This window comes from Epinephelus fuscoguttatus, linkage group LG1 (assembly GCF_011397635.1).
Source record: "Epinephelus fuscoguttatus linkage group LG1, E.fuscoguttatus.final_Chr_v1".
Classification (NCBI taxonomy): Eukaryota; Metazoa; Chordata; class Actinopteri; order Perciformes; family Serranidae; genus Epinephelus; species Epinephelus fuscoguttatus.
In genome coordinates this window covers 46,880,977-46,908,832 of record NC_064752.1, presented here as the reverse complement: position 1 = coordinate 46,908,832, position 27,856 = coordinate 46,880,977, and the positions used below count along the sequence as shown (strand labels likewise).

Below are 27,856 nucleotides of genomic sequence, written 5' to 3'. Positions count from 1 at the left end.
TAACTGATATTGCTATTCATATGACAGAGGCTTGGTCATTTCGAGGGAAAGAGGTCGAAAAACACACGCATTTGTAATTGTAAGTGAGTAATGATAGTAAGAACAAGGGTAACGCTAGGTTGTGTTCGGACTACACCGCCCAAACTGCCACTCACCTTGCCCTGTGTACAACTCTTCAGTCACTTGCTCCAAACGCTGCTTTACTCCTCGTTCCAGTGAAGCGAACAAGTTTTCACTGGTTTCATTCAAAGTATCCAAATTGTCTGCTACCGAAGCTCGTACACTCACACAAACCAGCCGAGACAGATAACGTTATTTCTCGTGCTTACGAGGTCACAAATTCCATTGTCGTTCAGTCCAGACTTGTCCTCAGGCATCCAACTTTCACTAGTTTACCCACCTAACGCCTCAGTGGAAAAAAAAAATCAGAGCAGTTATTCCATGCAGTAAAAAGTATGCTAATGCTTAGTTTTGTATCTTCCCTCTGCCTGGTTTTACCCAGCAGGTTTCTCACCCCACATGTAGCCGGTAAGTAGTGGTGAGAATGGGCTGTTACTGCGCTCCGCGGCCAGCTCTCCACAGGCGGAGAAAGGGGGTTTGGCAAAGGGGGATATACCATGCTGCCTTCAAGTGCTCCTCGTATTTTCTAAAACCAAGAAAGACCGAAAGAAGGCACACAGTGCTCATTTCGAAAAATAAGTCTAATTTTGTTGTGCCTGGCATTGGTTGTAGATACAGTTAAATGAACAGAGCTACTTTTAGGGCCGCACAATATGCAAAAAAATAAATTAAAAAAATACACTGCTTCACCCTGGTTCCCTTGTCAAAAGGTCTATGGGATTTTTTTCATTGGATTTTGGATAATTGCAGAAAATAAGCTTTGTGGCAAACAAACATTTATGATACTTAGATGTTTTGTTCAGCAACATACACAAATGAATACCACTTTCATGACTTTTGAAGCCTAAATACAATCACCAGAGTTAAAAAGCTAACATTAGGCTATGAAGAAACTACAGAAGTTGCAAATCTTAACGTCACCCCCGCAACACAGCTGTAAAGGCATGATGACATTCTGTAGTCTCATTTAGCCACTTGTTAGCAACCACCTTTTTTTAAACAAATAAAAGCTTAAAAAATCCTGAGTGGGGTATTTACTGAAATGTTTATGTCATAGGACAAAACATGTTAATCCCTTCAGCTTGTGTTAACCACAAACCCACAAACCTTATTTCAGGCAACCAAAAACCCGTTCAAAAACCCACTGACTTTGAGACAAGGGAATTGAGAGAGGTGCAACTTTAACTTACAGGTTTTAGGACTCATTCCTGGGGCACTCTATTGCAATTTTGATAAAAGTCTGATCAACTGTGAAGCCCAAGCTACTTTTCAGAATAGAACAATGAGGACTGAACTTGATGGCATCTTGTTCATAATGATATACAAATAAAGGGGAAAGCTTTTAACCATATACATCTCTCTCTCTCTCTCTCTCTCTCTCTCTCTCTCTCTGTGTGTGTGTGTGTGTGTGTCTCTCTCTTTCTCTCTCTCTCGCTCTGATATTTAGAGTAAAATCTGATCTGTATTGTGAAGAGCAGCAAGAGAACACTGTCCAGAGGGAGCTGAGCTCATCAGTGTTTTAGCTCTCACATCACTTAGATAAACTATACTGAGGTATGAAGTATCACCATCTATATATGTTGGTAAACATGAGCATTTACTGAAATAATGTCATGTCATACTTGTGCTTCCGCTGTGGTGTTTGTCAATGTGCGCTGCAATGTATTATAAGTACAATATTTCCCCCAGCATTTAAAGGCAGCATTAGCTGCTAGAGAAATGACTGGTACAAGGTAGACACCTTCTGGCCAACTGGAGACATGTATCCCATACACTCAGCATGGTTTTGATCCCCAGAGGTTGTCACTTTACAGACCACTATTTAAACATACACACTTACAGTTATTTGCTAATCCATGTAACAGCAGTAACATCTGCTGAGAGAGATACATTTGGCTAGTTGTACGGGTGAAAGCTTTGATGTAAGTTCATGTATTAACATTAACTTATCTCTCTTGAACACCCCTGAGAATGCCTGTTCCCACTTTAAATACCACTACTTTTATGTTTCTGGGCTCTATATAGTGTTAAGACAACTAATAGAAGGACATGAAGGAGATGAATAAATATAATGTCTTCCTTGCTATTTTCAAACAACCACCAGTCTTCAGCTACAATGAAGCATGAGAGAGGATTCAGTAAGCATTAAGCTGGTACTGGAACTGAAGCTGAAAATATTACCTATGCTGCATGATGCTGTCCAGGGTTCAGCCCTTATTTGCTCCTCCTTTTGCAGAGGATGTACCACTTAAGAGAGACCACACAGAGCTCACAAAACCTGCTGCACACACTTGTCATCTTTAAGGAGGGTCTCTCTCCCACTCCCTCTCCCTCTGTATCTTTGTCCCCTCATGTGAAAAGAAGCCTTTTATCTCCCCTCTCTTAATTCTCCTGTAATGAGGACCAAGGCTGTTTAAGCTACACACACATCAAAGATCACTCAGCCCCAGCCACCATGACACCCCCAAGTTCAAAGGCAAGATGACAAGAGAGAGGTTACAATGCAGCTCTACTGCCGTTGTTAAAATATTCATTTACAAATACATGTCAACAAATATTGTAATCAAAACTTTACACAAATTTGTCTTTCATCATGCAAAATATGTAAGCCCAGTTGCCAAAGGATTATGTTGGCATTGTACATTTCTGCAAACCACTAATAAGTTACATTTGCTCATTTCATATGTATCATATCAACATTTCTGAAGTTAGGTAGTATTTGAGCTGACACTGTCATCAGGAGGTGGAGGGGATGGTGGCTTGTGTGACACATAGACGACCAACAAACAACAAAACCTGCTGTGTTTTCAGCGGCTTTATTAGGCACTGAACTTGTGTTTTTCAGTGACCCATCGCTGTTTTCCCAGTGGGGATAGGGCCCCCAAATCCAAATAGTTTAAGCCAAAACATATGTTCTCCTAACCATAACCAAGTGGTTTCTGTGCCTAAACCTAACCACACAATCACCACAGCTTTGCTGAAATGCAAAGTTTTAATTTATCCACAAGATAATAACATGCAAATGTAACATATCCACACTTTGCAGAAACCTGCATTGCCAACACTTTTTCTGCCGATTGGGTTGTGCAACATAATTATGCCAGATGTCAGATATGAAATCATTTATATTTATATATGTGAAGTAATATTTGTTATATTTATTTTGTAGTATTTCATATGATATATTCAAACATATTCAACATATATCATTAATAAAGCAAATGTTGGCTCAGTATAGGTAAGGTAGGTTTGAACATAAAACTGATATGACATGTACTTGAAATATAATAGATTATAGATTAGAGACATCTCTGGATTTTTTGTCATTTTTATTCAGAAAAGACTCCTTCAGCCTACTTGACAGGGCAGAAAGACTGTACTAGTAGATTAAAGTGACTGAATGTAGCAAGAGATTTTAATATGTATACATTAGCCTATACAGTATCTATGTATACAGATAGGTGACAAATGACAGCCAAATACAACATAAGGTGTATTAAAGCTGGGGTAGGCAGTTTCATTTTTGCATCATTAGGCAACAATCCCATAATAACCTTTGAGCATATTGGAATTCAAGTGGACTTAGAGACTAGACTTCTGCACCTCCTCTCAGCTCTGTATCCAGGCTTTAGAAAATCTAGCCTGACGACGTTGACCAGTTACAGGTCATGTCAGAGAGAGGCCATTTCTATTGGCTGTTCTCCAAATGCAGATGCACATGCACGTCCATTCAGTGAAAGCCTGATTCAATGATGGAAAATCATGCAAGGAAAGTTGCTATTCCAGCATTGAAAACAACTGCCTTCACTGCAAAACAACCAAAAAAGGAAGATGGATGTGTAAGAGAGTCTGAAAATAAACATAATAAAACACACGTTGATATTGGCAAAGTGTTTCAGAGATGGAGAAAAAATATATGAATAGTTTAGGCTCGTGCTAACTGGAGCCCACGGCTCATAGATTTGGCTTCAAGCTCATCAATATGTAGCTAACATTAGCCAGAGCCTGAAATCACAGTGTTTCTTCAGCCTCACTCCCTGCCACTACAAACCACCTCACCAGGAGGACAGTGGGCATCAGCGTCTGGAGACAGACCCCCAGTCAGCGGCTGCAGCAACCCGAATCCAGCCAGCACAAACCCCAGCTCTAAGGTACTGCACAGCCCTGACTCTTCACCAGATCAGCGAACTTTCTGTTGCTGCTGTTACACAGGTTAGACCCAGCGCTGCTGCTGGTCACTAGCCTGCTGTGGCACCCAGTGCCTGGGGGTTCGCACTGGTAGAATTTTAGCCACTACAACTGCTGACCTAAGGTCCATCTCCCGAGCTGGAGTTTTCCCAGGAGGCATCCATTGTGATTCTTTTTTAAAAGCAGAACACCCAACACAAATCGAGTGCAGGAAGATCCTACCTGTTGATTTCTCATGAACTGTCATGAGAAACTGTTCAGTGCTCCTTGGCATTGATCCCCCCTTACCCTAGTCCCCTTCCCCATTTGATTTTGGTGACAGAAAAGTCTGTGTAACATGCGAAATCATCCAAAATCTGTCTCGAGATCAGGTGACTATAAAAAAACCCTAGCATATGATTCAGCTAATTTTCCTCCTCATCATACATCCTGTATGGAAGTATGTATTTGTCTCCCATCTGTATATACAGCATATGTGCACTGACTGATACTGACACAGCATAAATCAAGTAGATGAGAGGTGTGGTGTACATCAGAGAAGTTAATGCAAGTAAATATAATAACCCAACTGGAGGAAACTCACACATTTCATTATTTAAAAAAAAGGAAAAAGAAATACACGCTGTTTGACCGACCAGTGATCTTAAGGGAAGGAATTATATCAGTGCACTAACAGCACAGAAATTAGGAATTATTTCTATTAATACAACTATTCTATTACAACAGGATGGCGACAATCTATAATCCATAACATGTGAGAGTTACCATTTAGGGATACATACAAAACACTGTATGAGGGTAATACATTTTTTCTGAAGCTGAAGTTGTACCGTCATACTCAGGAATTCTGTGGGGACCCCTTGCTCTATGTGGCTGTTTGTGTGGATCTGTGCATACGTTTGTCAGCACAGGCCTGTATTCATAGCAGAGTGACGGAGTAGTGAGTTTGAAAAGTGGAAAAGCAGAATGTGAATGGGCACGTCTGTCTGTCAGGACCAACACACTGTATTCATGTCCCTGTGAAAAACACTGAGCCATTCATCCCAAAAGTTCATACGGACACACACAGCTCTCAGCCACTCTGAGAGCCAACTTGTCCTTAGAGAGGAGAGAAGAGCTGGGCGGGCGGGCTGGCTGGACTGGGGGATGGAGGGTGGGAGACTGGCTCCTGGGCAATAGATGGCTGGGGGAAGTGTGGGTGGGAGTGGGTCAGAGGACAGCCTTCCCCCTTCCAGGATGTTCATTATCACCCAAAGACAGCGATAAACTACACAGTCTCACCTCTGATTAATCAGTGAATTTCAATAGTCAATCAACATTAATCACACTTTTTATTGTAAGTTTAAAATTCCATTATTTTGCATTTCAAAACAGTTTTGAAGTCTATATTAACAAAGTGAAGCAATTCTTACCAGAGTGTTTTGATTGCAAATTAAATGAATGCAAAGAAATAAACCTCATGATCTTGACTTCAAGATTTCTTTCTTTCAAATCAGTGCTGCACTGATTAACAGTGTGGTCAAACCCTCTGAAACCCACACACAGTAGATCCATTTTTGTGTTGTTGTTTTTTTTTCAGGTGGAAAGGGGATACTTTTGGGAGTATAGCAGGTCAACAGTACATGTCACACAGAAGTGGTGTACATCACCTGAAAACTGATAATCTGAAGATTAATTTGAGATGCAGCTCAGCACTATGTGTCAAGTTTTTCTGGTCATAAATCTATAATTAACGGTGCATGCAAAAAACAGCATAGTTTTTGCCCCAGCAACAAACAGCTTGCTAGCTTTAAAACTCTGAAAGACAGGTGACGGCAACAATACCCTTGGACCTTCCAACACATCAAGATCCCCTACCTCACTCCGATGACATGTTCAGGTGAAATGGGACAGTTGGTAAGGTAACATAAGGCAGTCATGTTTGTTGTTTTTTAAATGGTTAAATCCATGTATTGGTTCAGTCATTCATTTATTAAATCATTAATGTAACCTAACTATTCATTAGAAAAGATCATCCAACCTTTCTGCCATGTTTTCCCAGTTCTTTTGCTGCCAGTTTCTTTGGTGCCATATTTATTATTATATTAACAGATGTGTGTGTTTGTAACAACTTTGGCTAATTCTGGACAATTGTGGCAAACATGGACTCATTGCATCATCTTTAATATCTTTCAAGTAACAGAAATATTAAAAATGTCTATAATGTGACAGGGTGGCACACAAGAGCATAACTCGTGATTTTATGGAACCTGGAGGCCTAAAAACAAGCTGGTTTCACTTGAGGGGAAAAAAACCCTATTTTACCCTATTTTCTATTTCACCTGAACACATTAAGTACCCACTGAGACCTCTTTCCCAATAAAAATGGTGTACATGAATCTGACTCCCTTTAGATTTACCATAATCAGTGCCATGTCAAAAAAGTTACCTGTAGATCAAAAATGTGAGCTGACAAAATAATCCCACAATTCACCAGTGGATGGGATATGTCCATTGTCACTGAATTGTGGATGTTAACTCTGTTCATGTTGGTTTATAAACTGAGCTTCAAAGCTCATCAATTTGAAAACAGCAGTGAATGAAAATTGAAATAAATGAAAAAGCAACAAATATGATAAGATATGCAACACTGCAAGGCAACTATTAACCGATCCTTTAATCTGACACCCTTCATATTGTCCAGTAGATGGCGAACCTGTACTTTTAATATGCACCTTCAGCAGTGTGTACTCTGGCTCTGGGCTGTGTTTTTAAATAAAATTTATGGAACAAAATTCTTGTCTCTCATTTTGACAGTAAGAATAAGAACAGTGCAAATTTCATACAATCAAACATGCCATGGGGATTTAGATTTAAAATATAATTGAAAGACAGAAAGAAAGAAAGAAAGAAAGAAAGAAAGAAAGAAAGAAAGAAAGAAAGTAAAGGACTATCTAATTGTAGCAGCACATATACAGTCAGCGCACCACTCATAGATGGAAAACAAGTGTCTCTTAGGTAAAGTCAATAAAGGCTCTGTTTCTGCAGTTTTGCATTTTTAGTGAAAGTTTCTCTGAGAGTGTAGATGGGAGTCATGTCTTCAGTGTCGTAGAAGGACACCTCTTCCCTGTCATAGTCCAGCTGGACTCTGGTCCTCTGACTCTTCTTCTGTCTTCCAAAGACCATAAGAGTATTTTCCACTATTATGCCTTAAACACCAGTTTCCATATTTTGGTGAAGCAAGTAACGCTTTCGTCTTGTCAGCTGACTCTTTAACAAAGCCCAGATTCCAGTCAGGATAGTCTCCCACCTCCACCACCCAGCTGTGTTTCACTGAGCTGAAGCACTCAGAGCCAAGAACAGTGGGATACTCAGTGTGTCTCTCCAGATTGTCAGGAAGCTGCTGATATTTTCCTCTACATCTCACACTGGTCAGATCATCAGACATAGAGAGCCAGCAATATGCAGTGTTTGGGGACTGAATTTCAGGACTGAAGTGGACCTTCTTCATCCTCTCCCATACTCTGAAGGACAGGTTGCCCAGGTGTTTGGCCACATCTATCAGCACGCTTGAGATGAGCAGTGGATCTGACAGCGAGCACTGGTCTCTGGCTCTGCTCCGAGTGGCTTTACAACTGCTGAGGAATGGCCCGTTTTGTTTCTGCAGGTCTTCTTCAACAGCAAAGATACTGCCTGACAGAGAGGAAACCTGCTCCCGAATCGTCCTCAGTCTCTTTGCCAACAGTCATCCCCTTCTGCTCCTCTTCCTCCCTCAGAGTGGCCAGTCTGGACTCCTCTTCCTCTTTCAGGAACTGGTGGAGCTTGTTGAACTCTGCTCTGATCTGCCTCTCTGTGGACAAAAGCTGCTTCCTACAGTGATAAACCATTTCATCATATGTTCTCTCGACTTGTTTGGATCTGTCCCCCCTCAGATTTCAGGTCACTGACTGCTTGTTCTATAGGAACCACCTTGTGACTCTGGTGGAGAGAAAACTCACAGACAGCACACACAGCTCTATCTTCATCATCGCAGAACAAATTAGGCTCTTCTTGATGCTTACAACACACCAACTCCACCATCTTCTCTCCTTTTTCTGTCTCAGATGATCCAGCTTTCTTTCACCTAGCAAATGAATCAAGTCCACCATCAGGTTTTCTCTCAATGATTTTTTTTTTTTTTACAGATGGGACAGGTTTTGTTTTTAGCTTGTTCCCAGAATTGTTGCAGGCAGTTTGTATAAAAACTGTCTGTGGTTGCAGCTCAGAGACACCGTTGTCTGAAAGTCTCTGAACACACATGGCAGTTCAGAAAACTTTCAAGAACAGCTCTCTCAGCCATTTGTTAGTAAAGTTATTTTTCAATACCAGGACTCACCAAAAGTCATCACCTTCACACTTTATACGCTCCAAACGTGTGTTTTCCAGCAGAGATCTCACACCCTGTAATGGCAGCTCTGTTCAACAGTATCAAAATCTTTTTTCATTTTCACTAACCTCTGTCACAGGGTGAATTATTAACAGGAGAAAATGCTGCCATGTCACCAGCAGATGGTGTCAGGATGTTGTCAGGGTGAAACGTACTCTTCATTCATACAATTTCTCTGTACAACAATCAGAAAGGGCAAACTGGGTCTTGTTCTGTCATTAAATAAAGAATGAAAACTTTCATTAAATACCACAAACAAGGAGGGGATCCTGTCGGTGTCCTCCAGTGAGGAGTGAACATTTCAACAGGCTGACTGACACCAAACCAGATCTACAGTGTTTTAATATTTCAGCCAACAAGAACGTGAAACAGGAAACATGTTCTGCTGATATGTGAGCTAATATGTGACTTTGTTCATATCATCCAGTTGGACCAAACATAAAGCACTGTCTTAACATGGACATACAGGAACCAAGGTTGTTTTTCAGATGACATTTTATTTTTTGTGGATGGAGGCATTATGTTTCGAGTTGTCCATCTGTCCATTCGTCCCATTGTCATGAACACAGTATCTCAAGAACACCATGAGGGAATTTTTTCACATCAGGCACAAACATCCACACAACAATGAACTGATCAGATTTTGGTCAAAGGTCAAAGTCACTTTGACCTTGTCTGTTTCATTCTCATGAACGCAGATCGAGAACACCTTGACAGAATTTTTTTTTTTTTTTTCCAAATTTGGCACAAATGTTCACTTGGACTTAGTGATAGTCTGATTAGAAATTGGTTGTCAAAGGTCTAGGTTACTGTGACTACACAAAACATATTTTTGGCCATAATTCAAGAATTCATAAATGAATCATGACAAAATTTAACACAAATGCCTAACACAATAAAACAATGAAGTGATAACATTTTATATCCATAAGGTTGAAGGTCAGCTTCACTGTGACATCATAATGTATTGCAAAAACACTTTTCAGGCCATTACTCAACTTCACAGCTCAGGAGCAGAAGGGGAGACATGTAGTCAGATACTGAACTGGCTATACTAATCTTGGGTGTTCACCTTGAAACTGTGCTGACTGCATCGATCTTCTGTTATGAGCAGCACCACTGAATGCAAGCTCACCAACTGGCTCACACAGCTACCAATCATGTTGTAAAATCCCTGATTTGTAGCATTTAAAATAATCAAAGCCAAACTTATCAGAGAAACAAACACTTGAACAAACAGCAGTGTGATAAAAACTGCCTTAAATGACAGAAATCATATTTGGGAAAAACTAATTTCATGTGTACTTTTTGGCCCATGTCCCATCCACTAACATGGAGAGGGCAGGCTTTATGACCTGTACTGTAGCCAGCCACCAGGGTCAATCCAGATGTTTCGGCTTCACTTATGGGGAGCTGACATGTCGCTCATCTTTAAATACAGTCTATGTTACACACATGGATGTACACTATAAGTGCAACTTAACTGATTTGTGGAGGCATACAATAGTTAGGTTTTGACTACCTCAGTAACCTCTGCCAGGGATATGGGCAAGAGTTCCCCTGAGTCTTCAGGCTCTGCCTCCTCCATGGAGGACGTGACAGCTGGGTACAGGAGTTCCTTAAAGTGCTCCTTCCACCCCCTGACAATATCTACAGTTTGGGTTGGCAGTTCTCCTTCTCTGCTGAGCACAGCCTGAGACAAGCCCTGCTTTCCCTTCCTGGGGCATTTATTGGTTTGGCAGAACTTCCTTGAGGTCAACCAAAAGTCTTTCTCCATAGCCTCCCCAAACTCCTCCCACACCCAGGGTTTTTGCTTAAGCGACTGCCCCGCTGCAACCCCTCTGGCCAACGGGTAGCTGTCTGCTGCTTTAGGTGACCCTTGGGCCAGCGAGACCCAAAAGGCCTCCTTCTTCAGCCTGATGGCCTTCCTCACTGCTGGTGTCCACCAGCCACCAAGTTGTGGTTTCAGCTTCTATATAAAGCCTAGAGGGACACAATAAAACCCCTGAAAATACTATCAGTTAGTTTATTTAGTATTTTTGTTATTACTGTTCCTGAAGTGCAGACAAAACATAAAAATAACACTTCACATGCTATTTGTTCAGAGACAAAAGCTGGGACAAAACATTGCGAGAAAACATATGGTTAAGGACTCGGACTTTGTTTAATAATAACAGTTATCATAAATCTACCAGTCATACAACACATGACTAGGGTGTGTCTCCAACAGAGGTGAGAGGTGAAAACATTTAAGTCTTTGAGTTCTTTGATTTTGTGCATCTTCTCCATCCTGGATTTTGCCCCCCAGGAAATTATTTATAAGATAAGGGCAAACCAACACCCCGACCACATACGTAAAATTTAGTACAAATACAATAGAATTTTATCAAACATCTCTTCTTTTAAAAGGACAAGTCCAACAGTAAAATTTTGATTAATACACACCAATATACTTACTAGTTTGCTACAGAAAAACATTCTGACCACCTCAACACTGCACTAACCCAAATGAATACAGCAATAGTATACTGAGACAGAATTAACATTTATCCAACACATCCCACAGTTGATCCAAAGACACACAATGTCTAAAGAAACAGAAACAAAAGAAATAAATAAGACAGGAATAATTCAAGCAAAGCAAATCTTCAAAATAAACAAACCAAAACATAACTAACAAATCAATTTTAGAGAAAAGAAAACACAAGCCAGTACAACATTATATTACAACAGGATGCGTCACTGTGACACATGTTGACCGGGCTGCAGGGCTGAACACATAGTAGTGTGGACAAACACAGCAGAAACTCAGTTACAGGCAATATCCATTGTAAGGGAGAGTGGAAGCCAGTGGAGATGGGCCCTGAGACAACCCAGTAGAGGTTGCGACATTGCAGAGAGCCGATTATAGGCAGAAGACAGAGACAAAACTCACAGAGACAAATTAGCAGTAGTGTCGGATGCGCCACATTTCGGTGCACAGCTGGGCCACGATGCGCCTGCATCAGACTCCAGGAAAAGACAAGAACGCTAAACTGAGCAGCGGCCAACTGTCCAGATAATAGGCTTGCCAGCTCCGCCCAGCAATCAGGGCGCAGGCCATTAATGACCCACGTGCAGGTTCAGAGGAGGGGGAGAGAAGGGAAATTTTCCCATTCTGCCACATAATGAAATAGCCGAAACTAACTTAACATTTGTTTGCTAACTTACCATTTTAGCACTGGCAGAGTTGACTAGCCACACAGCTACTGTAGCTAATTTTATGTGGCTAACATGCTGTTATCCATGTCAAAACAGTGCCTTCATAGGAGGTTTAAGGGGGGTTGTATTTGTCACTGCAAAATGTGCCAATATGACTGGCCATTGGGAGCCCCTTTTCCCAGATATTTTTGGGGGTGCCCAAACATTTGCCTGGTTTGCCTCTCATGATGGTGCGCCCCTAGTTACAAAGGTTAGACCCATGAATGTATTAAGGGACCTGGATCCAGCCTTGAACGTGTGACCCCATTCATTCCTATAAATTCCTATGAGAGTTGCTCAGTGGCACATAAAGCCAAAATGGTTCAACTGCCGCATCTACAATTATCTGGATAATTCAGGGATGATCAGCAATACTTCTGCACTGTGTGGCACATAGAGCAGGTGTGTGAGAGACTCACAACAATGTGTCCACACACTAACATGAATGGGGATAAAATGATTTCATCTTGCAGCCTAGGGTGGCACGGTGGTACAGTGGTTAGCACTGTCGCCTAACAGCAAGAGGGTTCCTGGTTCGATCCCTCAACGGAGTTTGCATGTTCTCCTTGTGTCAGTGTGGGTTTTCTCAAGGTACTCCGGCTTCCTCCCACAGTCCAAAGACATGCAGATTGGGGACTAGGTTAATTGATAACTCTAAATTGACTGTAGGTGTGAATGTGAGCGTGAATGGTTGTTTGTCTCTATGTGTCAGCCCTGCGATAGTCTGGAGACCTGTCCAGGGTGTACCCTGCCTCTCGCCCAGCGTCAGCTGGCAGGCTCCAGCTCCCCCCGCGACCCTCAAGAGGATAAGCGGTTACGAAAATGGATGGATCTTGCAGCTCTTCTAGACTTTCCAAATATTTTTGGGCCAGATGAATCAAATCCTGTTAGACAAATTGCTTTATGGGGGTTGTGTTGCTCAAAAAAAATGTATCCACTGGTTAACAGATATCTCTTTCACAATGTACGTCAATGGGAAAAAAGTCATTTTCTTTTCAGTGACCAGCTCAATGGCATCACGAGACCCTGTAAATTGCAGTACCACTGTTTGGCCACTACAAAAATTGGCTTCAAAACCCAGCGCACTTCTAAGGGGCCTGGTTAGACCAAGTGTTTCTGAAGCAGAGGGTCCGTCTCCAGAGCTGCGGCCTATTCCCCCCAGCAAAGTAGTACAGGTGGTGCAGCAGCTAGCTAGCTAAGCTCATGAAGCTTCTCTGATAGTTTGTTTAGTTTGTGGTCTGATAAACAGAAAGAGAGAAAGTGGGGCAAGGAGGGGCTGTTTGCTAACACATACAGCCTTCTAAAAGTGGACCGAATCAATGCGTGGGACTGGGTCGGTGCCATCCGTGTTCATAATAAATACAGCAGATAGAATCAGTAGGCCTATTTATGGGAACGCCCACAAAACGTCACATCCTTTTATGCCAAGGAGTATCTGCTACCATGCTGAAGGACTACTGTTTACTTTTGCAAGTCAAATAAACTAGAAAAAAAAACCAGAGTTGAATACTTCACTCACAAAATGATAATTTGTAAATCAGTTCGTCATGCTGTGTTACCTTGAATGCATGAAGAGTATGTTTTTCTTGCATGCCTCCAGGAAAAACGGTGAACATAGGCTATTGATTTATTGATTGGGGATCATATTTAACAACAGCAAAACTTTATCAAAACAACAGTTTACAATCTCTCACACAGCTCTTGCAGTAGAATCCAAGTCTTGTTTATCCAGTTCTATGCTCAAATCTTCCAAAACGTGTATTTTCACTAAAACCTTAATGTTGGAATCTTGCTTTGAAGAGAGCATAGATAAGTTTCACTTTCAGGTCAGTTTAATAGTAAGGTTAAAGCAAAAATGCATGTGTACTGACATGAAGACTAACCATAGACTGTATAAAATGAGACTAAGCTACTGTAAAAACCATAGTAGAAATGGAATTTAGCCTGTGTCAGTTCATTATAAGACAGGTTTAAGAGGGATCCTCATTTTCAAAATCAAATAAATTTAAGATAAAGAAAAACACATTGTGTATTTAATTCATTCAGTCTACACTTAGGCCTACATAATAACAATGCCTGGAAAAATGGGTTTGGAGTCAACGAACTTGTGTTTGAGATAGAATCATCCACCCCGTCTTTAATGTTTTTCTTTTCTCTTTTTTGAATAGTATAATGAAGCTTTTTATAACAGTTTCACATATGGGCTAAGCCATTTGAATCATGATTTAAAAAAGACGCAGAAGGTAAATCATCAGAAAGTGTCCCACTTTACTCGCCCACCTATATCTGCGCTTTATAGAGTAAACCCTGCTCATTTTCTTTTCAGTGACCAGCAAATAGCACGATTTTGCCAAGACTGTATGGCTGCGAAATTTTGGATCCCGGATCATAAGGCCATCTCTCTACACTATACATTTCAACACGTGTTTTTTTTTTCCCCCTTTTCCAGATAAGGATAAGAGGAGGAACAGTGCATATGAAACAAACGCTAGTGTTATAAGCAGAAGTATATCAACGTCATGAAGCAAGTCAAACGAGAATATTAAGTGCTGAATAAAGGATTGTTACTTATTTTCTTCCGGCGGACACGCGCCAGTTATCATTGGGCGTGCGCAGCTCCGCGCTTCCGTAAAGCAGTGACAAAGATGGCGGCCTGCGCCGCATCAGGTAAGCCGACTTCACTGACAGTTCATACAGTATATTTTAATCTATTTTACAAAAGAAATACAATTTACAGCATATCGTATTAGCTACGCAATATATATGTTATTCCCAAGAGTCCAGCTGCAACTGAGTTTTGACTTTGAGAGGACTCTTAAAGGAGCTGCTATCACTAACGCCGCTAGCTAAGTTAGCTCATGGGCTAGCGAAGCTGGCCCGTAGTCTTTGAGCAACACTCGGCCATCTGAAACAACCTTGATTTACCATTATGAAGCTAGCCGGTCGGGGAAAATGCTACAGGCGGAGTGAAGGCACACTTCAAAAAACGTTTATCAATATATACGCGTATCAGTGGGCTATTCTCTTCGTAGGGCGGTGACGCCCATAACCAGCTTGATGGGTAGATAAGTTGTTTGCTGAGATAGTGTTAGCTGGCAGCACAGCCCTGTTCACTGACTGAGGAGTCATTCCGGAAGAAATTCTTAAAAGTAGCTAACGTTAGTCACTATGAGCTGAACCCGAGGTATTTTGCTAAACGCAGTGTTTGACAATCTGTAGACGTGTTCTTGCTTCAACGCGAATAGCTTTCCTTAGCGGTATAACGTTACTTTAGCATTTAATAATTAAGCTGGCAATTCCTTAAATTGCTAACGCTAGCAACGTAACGAAATGTCGTTTCTGCCTCGTGGCTACTCCATAGCAAATAACTTCGCCCAGTGCTCGGTTGGGCAAACTATTTAAAACTATGTCTGTTTGAGATATCCCTGTGCCGTAAATGAAGGCTCATTGTACATTTACACACCTGGACCAATTTGAAATCTACAACTGTAAACCCAATTAAGGAATACGGAATATTACATGTTTGTCGTCAGTTTAAAGGGATAGTTCATATTTTTTTGAAGTGGGTTTTACGGGGTACTTAACAATAGTTGGTGTATTACATAGAGTAGGTGTCAGTCGGCACAACCCCAGTTAGGAAAACCAGGCTGGAGTCTGACATGGAAGCTCAGCTATCTACTGCTGTGGTGGGGTCTGCAACAAAATGTATTTTAGCCACCTAAAAAAATCAAAATCAGTTTAAGTGTATGCTATATTTAGAATATTTTAACTGCTTTACCTTGCTTTCAGACAGTGATTTCCAAACACAGGAGGTGCAAGTCTACCCCTGCCTTGAACAGCTATTTTGTTTGTGTTTGCCATTTAAAAGGGTTAGTTTAAAGTTAAAGTCCCACTGATTGTCACACACCTAAGTGTGTGAAATTTGTTCTCTGCATTTGACCCATTCCCTGAGGGAGTTCTTGTGTTGAGCTAAAATGATGATAGATGGAAAACTGAAGCTGCTAGTGGCTTTCCTGTCAGAATGCTCTTGATATACCGTACACTTAAACAGATATTGATTTTTTTTTTTGTTTTGTTTTGTTTTTTTGGTGGGACTTTTTTTTTTTTTTAGACAGCTAAAACTAATTTTCTTGGTGACCGCCATTGCCAGCAGTACATTGTTTAGCTCTTGTGTCAGACTTCTGCCTGCCTCTGAAACCTTGGGCTGTGCTGACTGACATCTACTGTTATGTCATACACTGACTATGGATATGTATCCCATACTACCACACTTCAAAAAATTCAAACTATCCCTTCAAAGTTCCTGAGGATGTCACAGCTTGTGTGTTTGGCCATCCAAGTGTTACAGCTATCCAGAGGTTACCTCACAGTGGCCTGTGAAGTTGACAGTCAACACCTGCATTACATAGCTGTCATAGAATAGTACTTCCTGTTCACATGTGCGCGCAGTCACAACATGAATTATGCTGTATTTGAATAAAGTGAGCCTTGTCTCAGAAACATCTATAAAAAACTCATTCCTTGACCTTCTAATGTTAGCTTTTGCAGTTGCATTCATTGATCACGTTTATTTGCCGGCAGTAAACCCAGTTATTTTAGGCTGTTCAATAATGAAATGTATTAGGACTATTTCTTTGCACTTGCATAAAAATCTTGAAGAACAGGTACGTCGAAAAACAACTTTACAAGACGGAAGGGGTTATGCCTAAGGATGTAATTAGTCAGAAACCTAGGGCAGTTCATAAGAAGAGTCGTAGGCTAGTTTTCAACAGTGCAGTTACACAGATATCACATCTAGACTTAGAACACTATTGTAAACAATTCAATTAAACTTAAAAAAAGTTGTTTAAAACATGCCCAGCTGGTATAGTAATCCCACTGCAAGGATACTGTCAAATCAGACATTATCTGCTTCATTCCCCGATAGGGGTGTGAATGAAGTTTGTTATGACCTGTGGGTCTGCTTTTTGGTGTATTTTCCTTTTATGATGTTGTTGTCTTGTGTTTCTGTTTTGCTTGTTTGCAAGGACATTTTCTAGGTGACATACAGGTATCACCAATTAACCTTTCCTTATCGTCCACTTGTGTTTGTTTGTTTGTTTGCTTGTGCAGGGAAAGGGGAAAAACAAACAAACAAAAAAACAAGCATGGCAAAAGCAGTCTTATTGAGATTGGCAGTGGATTTTGCACTCTGATGTGAAACAATGTGATGTAAAGCCACTTTAAATTATGTACAAATGCTGTGATACCTAAATAAATTATTTGAAACCGAATTTAACAAAAAAAACAAAAAAAACCATGCCCAGCTGAGTCATTTTAACATTTTAGGAGGTTGATAGATGATACTGTGTTATGGTAGGATTCACTGACAGATATAGCTACTTTGAAAATATAAGAATAATTCTATACTATCAATTATAAGAATCCTAATTGGGTTTTTTTTTGTTGTTTTATTTAACACACACCTTTTGACAGGTCAGCCTAGCTCTTAGTCAGCAACTTCTGTTAAGAAGGATTATTGAGTATGATATGGTGGAATTTTCATTTAATGATCCCCTTTTCTCTGTGTGTGTGTGTGTTTGTGAGAAGGACACGTCATAGTTCCCCGCAACTTTCGGCTGCTGGAGGAGTTGGAGGAAGGTCAGAAGGGAGTGGGTGACGGTACAGTGAGCTGGGGCCTTGCAAATGATGACGACATGACGCTAACTCACTGGAATGGCACGATCATCGGCCCTGCCAAGGTGAGCTGCCCCCAGGGTCCACAACACGAATGGCCAAAACACACCGGCGGCGTACAACGTGCGTCAAAACAGCTGCCCCCATTATTTTCTATTTACAAACCCACACCGGCGGCAGCTCGATGCGCGTTGATGTGCTGCGCCGCGGCACTTTATGCTATTGTCCAATTTTTCCAGCGTCGCCGCCCTTGAAAAAGCACTGTTTTGTACTTCCCAGCCTAGCGGACTGGAGTGTGCAATAGAAATCCGGTTGACGCCCCGCAGCGCGACGCTTTTTGTATGTGTTGGAGGCGGCACTTGACTCGCGTCAGTGACGCCGCCGTCATATGACGCCGCCGGTGTGTTTTGGCCTTAACACATCATACTGCTCTCCTCTTCAGTTGGTTATTGGATTGGAAAATCTGATTTGAACAAATGTCCTTGTAAGACAAAAAATGACCACCTAACTATTAGCAGTTCAGGAGTTCAGGATTGTTCAAAGTTAAACAAAGAAAATATTTTGAGTGGCACAAATGCTCACTGATGCAATGTTAGTTTGTCTCTCATGAGTAGTTTTCACGACATTTTAAACCAGTTCATGAAGGGTAAATGATGGTTGTGCTGACTTGGATCAACCAGTTGTCTCATAAGAAAAGAAATATAGTAAATACTGACTGCCTTTCATTTGGTTGTGTGGGTGCTGTAACGGTACACATAAGTGACGGTTTGATTTTATACCCCGATATGCAGCAGAAGAAAAAACAGTTGCATAAGTATGTTTCCTTTGATTTATTTTGAACAGACAGTAGTGCAAGTGTCAGAGACAGACACAGTCCTCCTGCTCAAGATTGAGTTAAGATTTTGCTCACTGGCAACTTGGGTCAACTGTTTTCAGTGTGAAAAAATGAAACAGTTCAAACACTTCTGTATTACACTGGACTAACACTGAACATACACTCTCCCAAAAAGCAACAGGTCACAACAAGCTATAAAACTTGAAAGCATCTCTTAGGATATAATATTGAACATACAAAATAGAAAAAAAATGTAAAAAGAAAAGAAAAAAAGAACTTGTGCTTTAAGAGGGGTGTTTTATTTTGTTCCATTTTACATTTGGCAGTATGCCAATGTAAATGCACACCATAGTGTGACTGACTTACACGTTAATCAGCTTGTTGTGCTAACCACAGCTCCTGTTGCTAATAGTTTACTGCTAAAGGTTTCCAGGTGCAACTCCTGCATGTGAAATCTAGTTCCGCATCAGTCTATATATGGTGTATTCTACAAGCAGCTGCATGCACTGAACTGTGACCCCCCGTTCTGTGACAGTTCAGTACAGATACCCAAAGCATTACGCAAGTGGTGTGCTGCACTTGTACACATGCATAGTTGCCAGGGCAGGGGAACGCTGTTAAATGGCGTACATGTGGTACACAAGGTTTCAGGTATGACGCCACATCTCTATCAGCTAGTGATCCACCAGCAGTAGTATGGTAGATGCTTTGGTAACACTTCTTGTTGAGGATGAGCTGTGATAAAGTGAATTAGAAACAAGTAAATATCAGGCAAGAAAACTTGCTCTTTGTCAGCATGTCGGCAAAATATGCAACTATCATTCATGCCTAATTTTAACTCAGGTGATGCTCTACCTAATTTCAAAACATCAAGCTATGTTGGATGAGGAGCATCAGGAGACTCAAAGTAGTCAGCCCCTTCTATAGTGTTGTTGCTTTTAGTATGGTGCAGTGCACATATGTCAGCTGTGTAGAAATTGAGCATATGAGGGATGCAAGGTATTAAAATGAAACTGTTGCCGAACCAGAAAACTCTTTCATCCTGTAATTTGATCATAAATGCAAAGCAGAAATGTTCTGAACTCTGACACAGGCATGTCAGCGATCATATTCTCACATTCTTATGTAAATCAATCAGTAGTATGTGGTATAAGATTAATGGGATGGTTTTGTGTGTCAGTTAGTTGGGCCCATTAAGTTGTATGATTTTTTGCACAACACCAGAGCATACTAGGGTCTGTCCACACTGCAGCCAGCAGGATGGTTACATAGTGACTGCACTCTGAGGAGCTGGATGTGTTTCAGTTTGTGCAAATTCTTTTGCAGTGCGCTAGAAACTGGAAGATACATGTTTTCCTGAGAGCCAACATTGTGGGTGGTTGAGTTCCCTTTGGTGGCACTCGCATGGTTCAGCCTACCCTCCAGAATGTTAAGATGATGTAGTATTTCCTTGTGTGGTTTTAGAAGTAGAGAGAAGTGCATGCATGCACTTGTGTTTTTGCAGTATTGAATGTAGCAACCTTGTTCCTTTACCACTGTGGTGGTGGAACAAATTTGACAACGTACAAAGATGTTGGTGGTTAGGTTGCAATGGCAGTAAGTTAAAGTGTGAGTTCACAAGGTAGGGATGGGAGTGGGACAATATGTGATTTTATCATGGGTCTTAACACAAATGCTCACTGTAATGTGACTATTGTGTCTGGCAGCACCCTAAGACACTGCTGGGTCACCAACAATAAAAGAGACTCTGGAAAAAGAGGCTGTATACACACTAGGGATGTACCAATATTACATTTCGGGGCCAATATCAATGATTTTATGTCCTCTGATGCAATAATAGTGAGTTTTACTGCATGCTTTTGTCCTAAAGGCATCCTGGGCAAGATCTCTCTTCGTCCCAAACATGTTTCAATTGTCCCAGGGACGCCGGCTGCTACCAGCCATCTCGTCTCACAACAGTAAGATCACAGAGCCTGTTTGCCAAACAGTCATTGTATTCTTCTACTCACTAATTTAAGTTTGTGGCCGTTAGTCTCGAGCCCTGCTTTTTAGCCTGTGCAAAATTACTGCCATGGGTGAATGTCATCTCACTTGCTGATAGGCTGATGGCAGTAAACAAGGTGAGTATCGGCTGATACCAATGTTCAACTGATAAATCAGTGCGTTCTTAATACATACTCACCTCAAAAAACCCAAAAGATCTTCATCAAGCATTGGCTTATTCCATATTGAAAGATACAATGCCATTTCAGACAGTTGAAAAGCCTGTTTTTTGTTTGTTATTCACTAGAAAAAGTTGCTCACTAAAATAAGATGTGTGTCCTGTCTGTGATGCAATAAAATATTTCTTTCTAAACAAAGTGATTCCATTATGTTTTAGTGCCATTTAGCCAAGAGTTTTAGGCACATTTTGATCATTATTGGGATAATATTGTCAATTGCAATAATAATCATTACATGAAATTTTTATATTGACCCATCTCTACCTGAAGGTGACAATAGCATTTCTTGTCATTTCAAAGGACGCTGAAAAGTAAACTCAGCCTTAATGTTCACACAGCTGCTGCTGTTGTCATTGTTTCCTCAGTGTTTACCACCAACTGAGTGCACACCATTCCAACAGGTGGATTACTGATGTTGTGAACAGACACAGAATTCACAAACGGCATTAAGCTGTGAGCAGCTCCAATCAGAGCTGAGACTTCACTCTGTTTTGGTACTTCTGGTACATTAAAAGTTGGTCATTATTATCATGCAGCGTTAGGCCTACTGACTCCTTGTCCTTTGTCAACATTAAACATGTTATATATAAATCATAAGATTCTTGTCAACACAATCAACTTAGTTTTAATGAAACTGTAGATGTTCAGGATTTCTGTGATTTGGTCAAAAGCTTTAGAACAAGCACCAAAGTGGATCATAAGAGTAAGTGTTTTGTCAACTGTCGTTTTAAGGCCAACAATGAAACTGTCAAGCTCAGTCAACAAATGTGGTTAATTAATGCAACTACTCAATGGACATCACGTAACATCACAGTTCCTTGACTCTAACTCTTTGAGCTAACCTGTCATCTTTTCTTTAATGGCAGACTGTCTATGAAGGCAGGATATATTGTCTGAAAATAGAATGTGGATCCAGATACCCAGAGACTCCCCCTCAAGTCCGCTTTTTAAACAAGATCAACATGAACTGTGTTCACGTTTCAAATGGTGTGGTGAGTACCCAAACGTGTTTATTGGTATTATGTGGACTAATTTAGACCAGTGCATCATACATTCAATTAACCAAACGCTACTGTGCCCCCAGAGCCACTGTTGCTAGTTGTATTTAAGACTTGATTTATGTTTGTCTTAGTGGTAGCTTTTATTAGTAAGTTGTCTCAGAGTTATAAGCCCTCTGTACACAGAGATCACACTAAAGAGCTGCTACGAAGTCCCTTCTTTATGCCTCCTTTGCATTTGTACACAGAACCAAATGACTGCAGCATCATGCTGCTCCAGTGTGTGATTCGAGAGAGTGTGCCAGCATCATGGAATCAAAAGCAGCGTGACATGTAACACAACAGCATCAGCCTCTCGTGTGACATGTAACATATGCGTTGGCAGGGCTTTTTAAACAATAACAATGGCATTAACATGGCAATAACAATCATTTAACGTCTCTGTGAAATGGCAGATGATTTTGTTTTTTGTCCAGAGGGTAAGAAGCTCCTGGAACTCATTGTTTTCCCAATTTGTGGACATTTTCACCTGCTGTTCTTCTTTGAGTTAGCTGCTAACCACTATCAGCAACTTTTTAAATCTCCCGCAATGGGTTGCGCATATAACATGTTGTCAAAACATCACACCCTAGCTACCCATTATCCCATCCTGCTATGACAGTGCTTCCACAGCAACACTCCTGGGTTGGGAAGGTATTACTAGTGGTAATGGCTGGTTGAGCAGCTCCACTAACACTAGCTACCTCCCACCAGACCCGGGTGGTGCACAGTGCAGTAAACTGAAGAACTGTAAAATTAGCCTATAGACCGCTATGTGTAACCGCTCAAAAATGTTCTCAGCGGTTAACCAATACACAGTCAACCGATGACATCCCCAATTTGATTTAAAATATTTTAATTGTTCTCTTTATGCCAACACGCTGCTTTAGCCTAGCATTGGATATAAAGAGGAACTATGCAGGAATTGTCAGTTACTGTTTGTAAACAGTGTTTCCAGCAAAAGCTAAAGTCGACCTCAGCTTTGTCTGCTTGCCGTTTCGCTGCACTGCATATACGCGCATTATATACACGCATTTTTTTGGTGCTGTGTTTGTAATTTTCGTAGCTTCCTCTTGGCTGCAAGCTGCAAACAGGCCGGCGCCTGGTCGCTGCCACCTGCCTGCTGTGCCCAAAAACATCCTGAATATAGTAAGAAGAAAATAAGAACATACAGGCAGAGGGCAGAGTCCCTGCAGATAAATTCACCAACACACACTGAGCGTGGGTCATAACTGCCGACTGAGAAGGATTTCTATTGTATGAGTCTATACATTGTTTTTTGAGGGAAATCCCACATAGTATACCTTTAACCTTAATGGTGTGTTGCTCAATAGGTTTCTTATTTAGGCCATAATAAAATGATGTGCCCCCTCCCCTCAGGTGGACGCAAAGTCGTTGTCATCGCTGTCCAGGTGGAAAAACTCCTTCACCATCCGGATGGTGCTGCAGGAGCTCAGACAGCACATGACGCTGAAAGAAAACAACAAGCTTTCCCAGCCGCCTGAAGGCCAGATGTACTGAGGCACCTGCTGCTCGCCACACACACAGACACACACACACACACACACACACACACACACACACACACACACACGCATAGCATCCTAAACACCTAACACTGACTGTACCACTTTCAAACTACACAACCATGATGTTATTGAAGACTCTCGACTCCCACTTCCTCCCTCAGGAGCCTCCCATTGGACAGAGAGAGGGATGTGCACCCAGTGCCCAGTCATCCATCAAAGGTCACGGTGCAGACCAGACATTACAAAAAAAAAATTACTGTACATCTTACCTATGTTATTTTTTATTATCTTTGTGTTCTACATCCAGATTGTAAAATAACAAATGACCTGATTGAGTGTACCAATTATGTGTGTGCCCGCTGGATTCTTCACAAGTGGCGACAGTTAGTCCATGTTATATAGGTATTGTGGGAAGGGATTTGAATTAACCCACTGCTCGGCCAAACATATATTGCTCTGTACTCCAACGAAAATGTTTTAACGTCTAGATCTGGATTGTTTTTGAAATGACAAACCAGCATCTTGCAGTATGCTGAAATAGATTCCCCTCATAGAGAAACAATGTTCCCAACACAATGCTTTGCTTGGCCTCCCAGGTTAATCTCAAATTCCCCAGCTTCCGCAATCCCGACGATGTGAATTTCACGGGCCTTCCTTATGAATGCATGCCCGGTACATGGGAATAAACTGCTACTAGACATTCAGTAACATATGTATCAACAGGGCACTGCTGGCTCATCACTCATGTTCTCAGACTTGTCTTGTGTGTGCCATATGGTTCATAGCGCTTTGTGATGGTGATTGATTATTAGCAGCCAGTGGGAAGGGGATGGGGAGGGGGGCTACAGGTCCCTGTGCTTTCTTTATTCAGAGAGCATAGTTTGTGTGCTTGGCACCTTTTCAGGGTCACCACTGTACTGAGCAGGAGGAGCTGTGATTTTTTTTTTGTTTTGTTTTTGTTGCTGTTTTTGGGTTCTTGTTTTGGTTTCTTTAGTCTCTGGGCTGACCTGTGTATACTCCATGGAGCCGTCTCTTCTCTCATACAGTGAATGCCCACTGAATGCAATGTACGGCTTTGGATGTTTATTTTATAACAGGTTGAATCTAATCAGGGTGATGGTGACCTGTTGCATGGTTTTATTTGAATTAAACGTTATTACTTTTGCACGCATTTGTGTCATGATTCTCAAGGGCAAATTAGAGTACATTGTATTACAGTGGTATAGCAATACATTTTCTGCTGGAAACAATAGTGATTGCTCATGACAGAGAAAGTAAATGTCATTAGCCAAATACAGTGGCTCATCTTGTAAATGATCACAGTTTTTAAAGTCTGTTTTAATAGTCAGGTGCCCATTTGAGTGGTGAAACAGGTTCTTGCTTGCTGTAATCGTTCTCCCTGTTTATACAGGCACCTGGTCAAAATTGAAGCAGCAGGCCAAGATATCCAGACATTTATTCCTATTATGAGTCAAGGACCAAAAGGCTGTATCCTACATTTCCTACAGTGCAACCAGTAGCATCTATTAGACTCCCCCTGCCAGTTAAATGTTTACAGGTTTCCTACCATAGGCTGTATGTAAAGATGGACGACATGACAGCTTCCCAAAGGTGAGGCCATGACCTCTCAATCACTGATGGCTGGTTGAGTGTCGGTCATAAACATCGAACAAATTTGTCCCAAAGATGGTTTGTGTCATTTTAGGAAGTTCTTATCACGCTGATGTATGTTCAAGTGTTAATTCACCTGACAAGTTTGGTTTGAACTTGTTGCCATAAAAAGGGGGTTTTATGTCCTGATTGACAGCTGTGTGTGCCAATCGGTGTACTCAGCGATCAGTGGCGCTGCTAGCAATTCGTTGGGTGGGTGAATGGGTGGGCCTTTGATATCACAGAGACGTTCTTGTACAGTGGGACTAAGTAGAGACGTTCATCTTTCTATACAGTCTGGTTCCTACGCAGTATGGAAAAGTATGGATTTTGATGTTAGTAATTCACCAAAAAAGAGTATGCAGAATATGTGTTTTCAGACTGTTGCCCCTATTCTGTTTTCCAAAACATGAAATTCAGAATTTTCTAAAAATAAATTGATCACACCAGCTGAGTGTTTTTCATGGCGTTTGGAGCAGGCAGGCAGGTAGAACAGCTAAAATGTTGGCCACTGTGTGAGTGAGTGTCAGGGTGAGCTTGATGTCGTCGAAGGCAAGGCAGGAACTGCTGTGTACAGCTAAATGCAAACTCCCATGCAGAGCTGCATCTACGCCTGTTTGTCACAGCCTGCATAACAGCTCTGCCCAGGCACCGTATTACTGTACTAAATCCAGACATCTGCTACCACATTAGTTTGGAAGAAAATGCTGCAATATCCTTAATTGCATATAAATATTAGCACCACAAATAATTAAATATTAAGCTGAGAATGTATGAGTTATGCAGTGATGTAGTTATCAGAAAAGTGAACGGCCTCTCTTTACTGCATAAGGAAACCTTTAGAGGTGTGTCCATCATTGTTACCATGGGCACTCTGAATAAACACGCCTGCACAGATGCAGTTGAAAATTAATTATTAAAAATTTTTTGAACTCATTATATATGTAAAAGAGACTGAAAAATATGGGGGCAACACTGACATAATGCTGTTTATTAATTGATTTGTATGAGCTACAGTACTTAGCTACAGACGTCTGACAATTCTTTGGCAACATCAGCATACATAGTCAGAATGTAAGATACATGTTAATAGGTGGATTTAAAACAATTTTGCATAAAGTGATTTGCATAAAGTGCTCCAGGGATGACATTTTTTTTTGTAGGCCAACACGGAAATTAGCGTTGCCCTGGTTCCCTTGACAAAAAGCTTATGGGATTTTTCTATTGGATTTTGGATTATTGCTGCAAAGAAGCTCTGTGGCAGACAAACATTTATGATACTTACACTTCTTGGTCAGCAAGATAATCTTCACAAATAAAAAACCACGTTATGATTTTTGAAACCTAAATGAAATTGCCGAAAGTAAAAAGCTTAAAATAGGCTATAAACAAACTACACTTTGATCCCATATAACAACATAACGTTGCCACTACAAAGAGGCTGTAAAGCTGTGTTCGGCGTAATGACGTTCTGTAGTCTCATTTAGCCACTTGTTAGCATCTTCCAAATTCATTTAAAAGATGCACTGACTTTGAGACGAGGGAGCTAGAAGTGCAAAAATGCTAACTCATTTCCAGGTTTTTGGTCTCATTCCTCGAGCACTCTTAAAACATCGAGCTATTTGTTCTCAGATGTCAAATATGGTCTGAAATATACTGTGAGGTCTGAAAATTTGAGTCTGAAAAATATGGAATTTTGATATGGTAAATATTTAGTTCAAACCCTGAGCTTTCAGTTTGTAATGCAGACGTTGTAGTCTGTTTTTCACATGTGACAAAGCCACTCCAGAAACACGTAGAACATTATACAACTGTTTGGGTTTTTTTTTTTAGATTATTTTTTTGGCTTTTTGCCTTTAATTGACAGGACAGTGTGTGGAATGGGGAGAGAGGGAGAGCGAGCGGGGGGATGACATGCAGCAAAGGGTTGCAAGTCGGAATCGAACCTGTGACTGCTGCAGTGAGGCATCGCCTCTGTACATGGGGCGCCGGCACTATCCACTACCGACGCCCCATTATACAACTGTTTTTACTGTACACTGACATTGTGTAAAATCAGTGGAGTTCCCACCATCATGTCACCTTTCTAAAAGAACTTGACAATGGTAATTAGATATGGGAAATTGTCCTTATTAATTGAACATTTTTTTGTCCAGAATGATGAATAAACTAACAAACAAACAGAAAAACATCAGTACCCATGATATACTCTGTAACTGTACATACAAAGAAAATCAACTGGGCCATGCTGTTAGCAAAAATCCCACAAGCTGTCTCTACTCAGCATCTATACCCAGCCTGTAACAATTCTCTCATGGCAGAACTAAACTGAACAAAAATATAAACACTTGTTTTCAATCTCATCTTTTCACCAGTTTAAATAAAATGATTGTGTCCAGCCTACAGCACGTGTAAAAATGATGCTGTTTCATCAGCATCTTGCTATGCCACACTGTCAGGTGCGTGGATTATTTTGATAATAATGCAATTATAGATGATTGGCTTTTGCCTTTATTTAGTTTTTTAGCATGAAATGGGGGGAGAGACAGGGGTTGACAAACAGCAAAGAGCTGCAGCAAGGACGTAGCTTCATATATGGGACGCCTGTTCTACCAAGTGAGCTATGGGGCACCCCAGCATCTCATCTATAGGGGCCTTTCATAGCACTCAAGGTCACCTTATACAAAGGTTAAAAACAAGCAGCAATGTATCCATAGATAATGAGTTCAAACAAATCAGTACTATGAATCGGCTTTTACGTCTGGAACCTCCAGTCTATGACAGGCTTGAGACGCGCCTTCGTTGAGGACTTGGCTCAGATTAATCTGATCCCGTTTGATTCAGTGGTGGGAACCTCTTGCGACCGTATGCCTTTGCTGATGTCAACTCCAGCAGGATCTGAGCCCTGGACCTTCTGCATGGAAGATGAGTGTGTTTTCAGATGGAATTCGAGG

General features: G+C 41.1%; 2 protein-coding genes and 1 pseudogene across 3 annotated transcripts in view; 1 reads left to right on the top strand and 2 right to left on the bottom strand.

Moving 5' to 3' along the window:
- The window catches only part of plxnb1b (plexin b1b), a 176,740-nt gene extending 176,170 nt beyond the window's left edge, over positions 1-570 (bottom strand). For both annotated transcript variants that reach the window (XM_049566004.1, XM_049565924.1), the window contains exon 1: positions 156-570. The gene's annotated coding sequence lies outside the window, so the exon portion shown is untranslated. The remainder of the gene's footprint in view (positions 1-155) is intronic.
- Positions 571-7,311: 6,741 nt separating this feature from the next.
- LOC125889135 (E3 ubiquitin-protein ligase TRIM35-like) lies at positions 7,312-8,626 on the bottom strand (annotated as a pseudogene).
- Positions 8,627-14,471: 5,845 nt separating this feature from the next.
- On the top strand, positions 14,472-24,419 carry ube2v1 (ubiquitin-conjugating enzyme E2 variant 1). The gene is made up of 4 exons (XM_049571938.1): positions 14,472-14,620; positions 17,543-17,694; positions 21,553-21,678; positions 23,104-24,419. The coding sequence occupies exons 1-4, from the start codon at positions 14,599-14,601 to the stop codon at positions 23,242-23,244; spliced, it is 441 nt and encodes a 146-aa protein (XP_049427895.1). The 5' UTR covers positions 14,472-14,598; the 3' UTR covers positions 23,245-24,419.
- Positions 24,420-27,856: the final 3,437 nt, after the last annotated feature.

What these genes read in the sequence shown, in the direction of transcription:
- ube2v1 (XM_049571938.1), top strand. Translation starts at nt 14,599, where the DNA reads ATGGCGGCCTGCGCCGCATCAG. An exon ending in GGCGGCCTGCGCCGCATCAG is followed by an intron (nt 14,621 to 17,542) that starts GTAAGCCGACTT and finishes GTTTGTGAGAAG; the next exon opens with GACACGTCATAGTTCCCCGC. An exon ending in TTCACGTTTCAAATGGTGTG is followed by an intron (nt 21,679 to 23,103) that starts GTGAGTACCCAA and finishes CCCTCCCCTCAG; the next exon opens with GTGGACGCAAAGTCGTTGTC.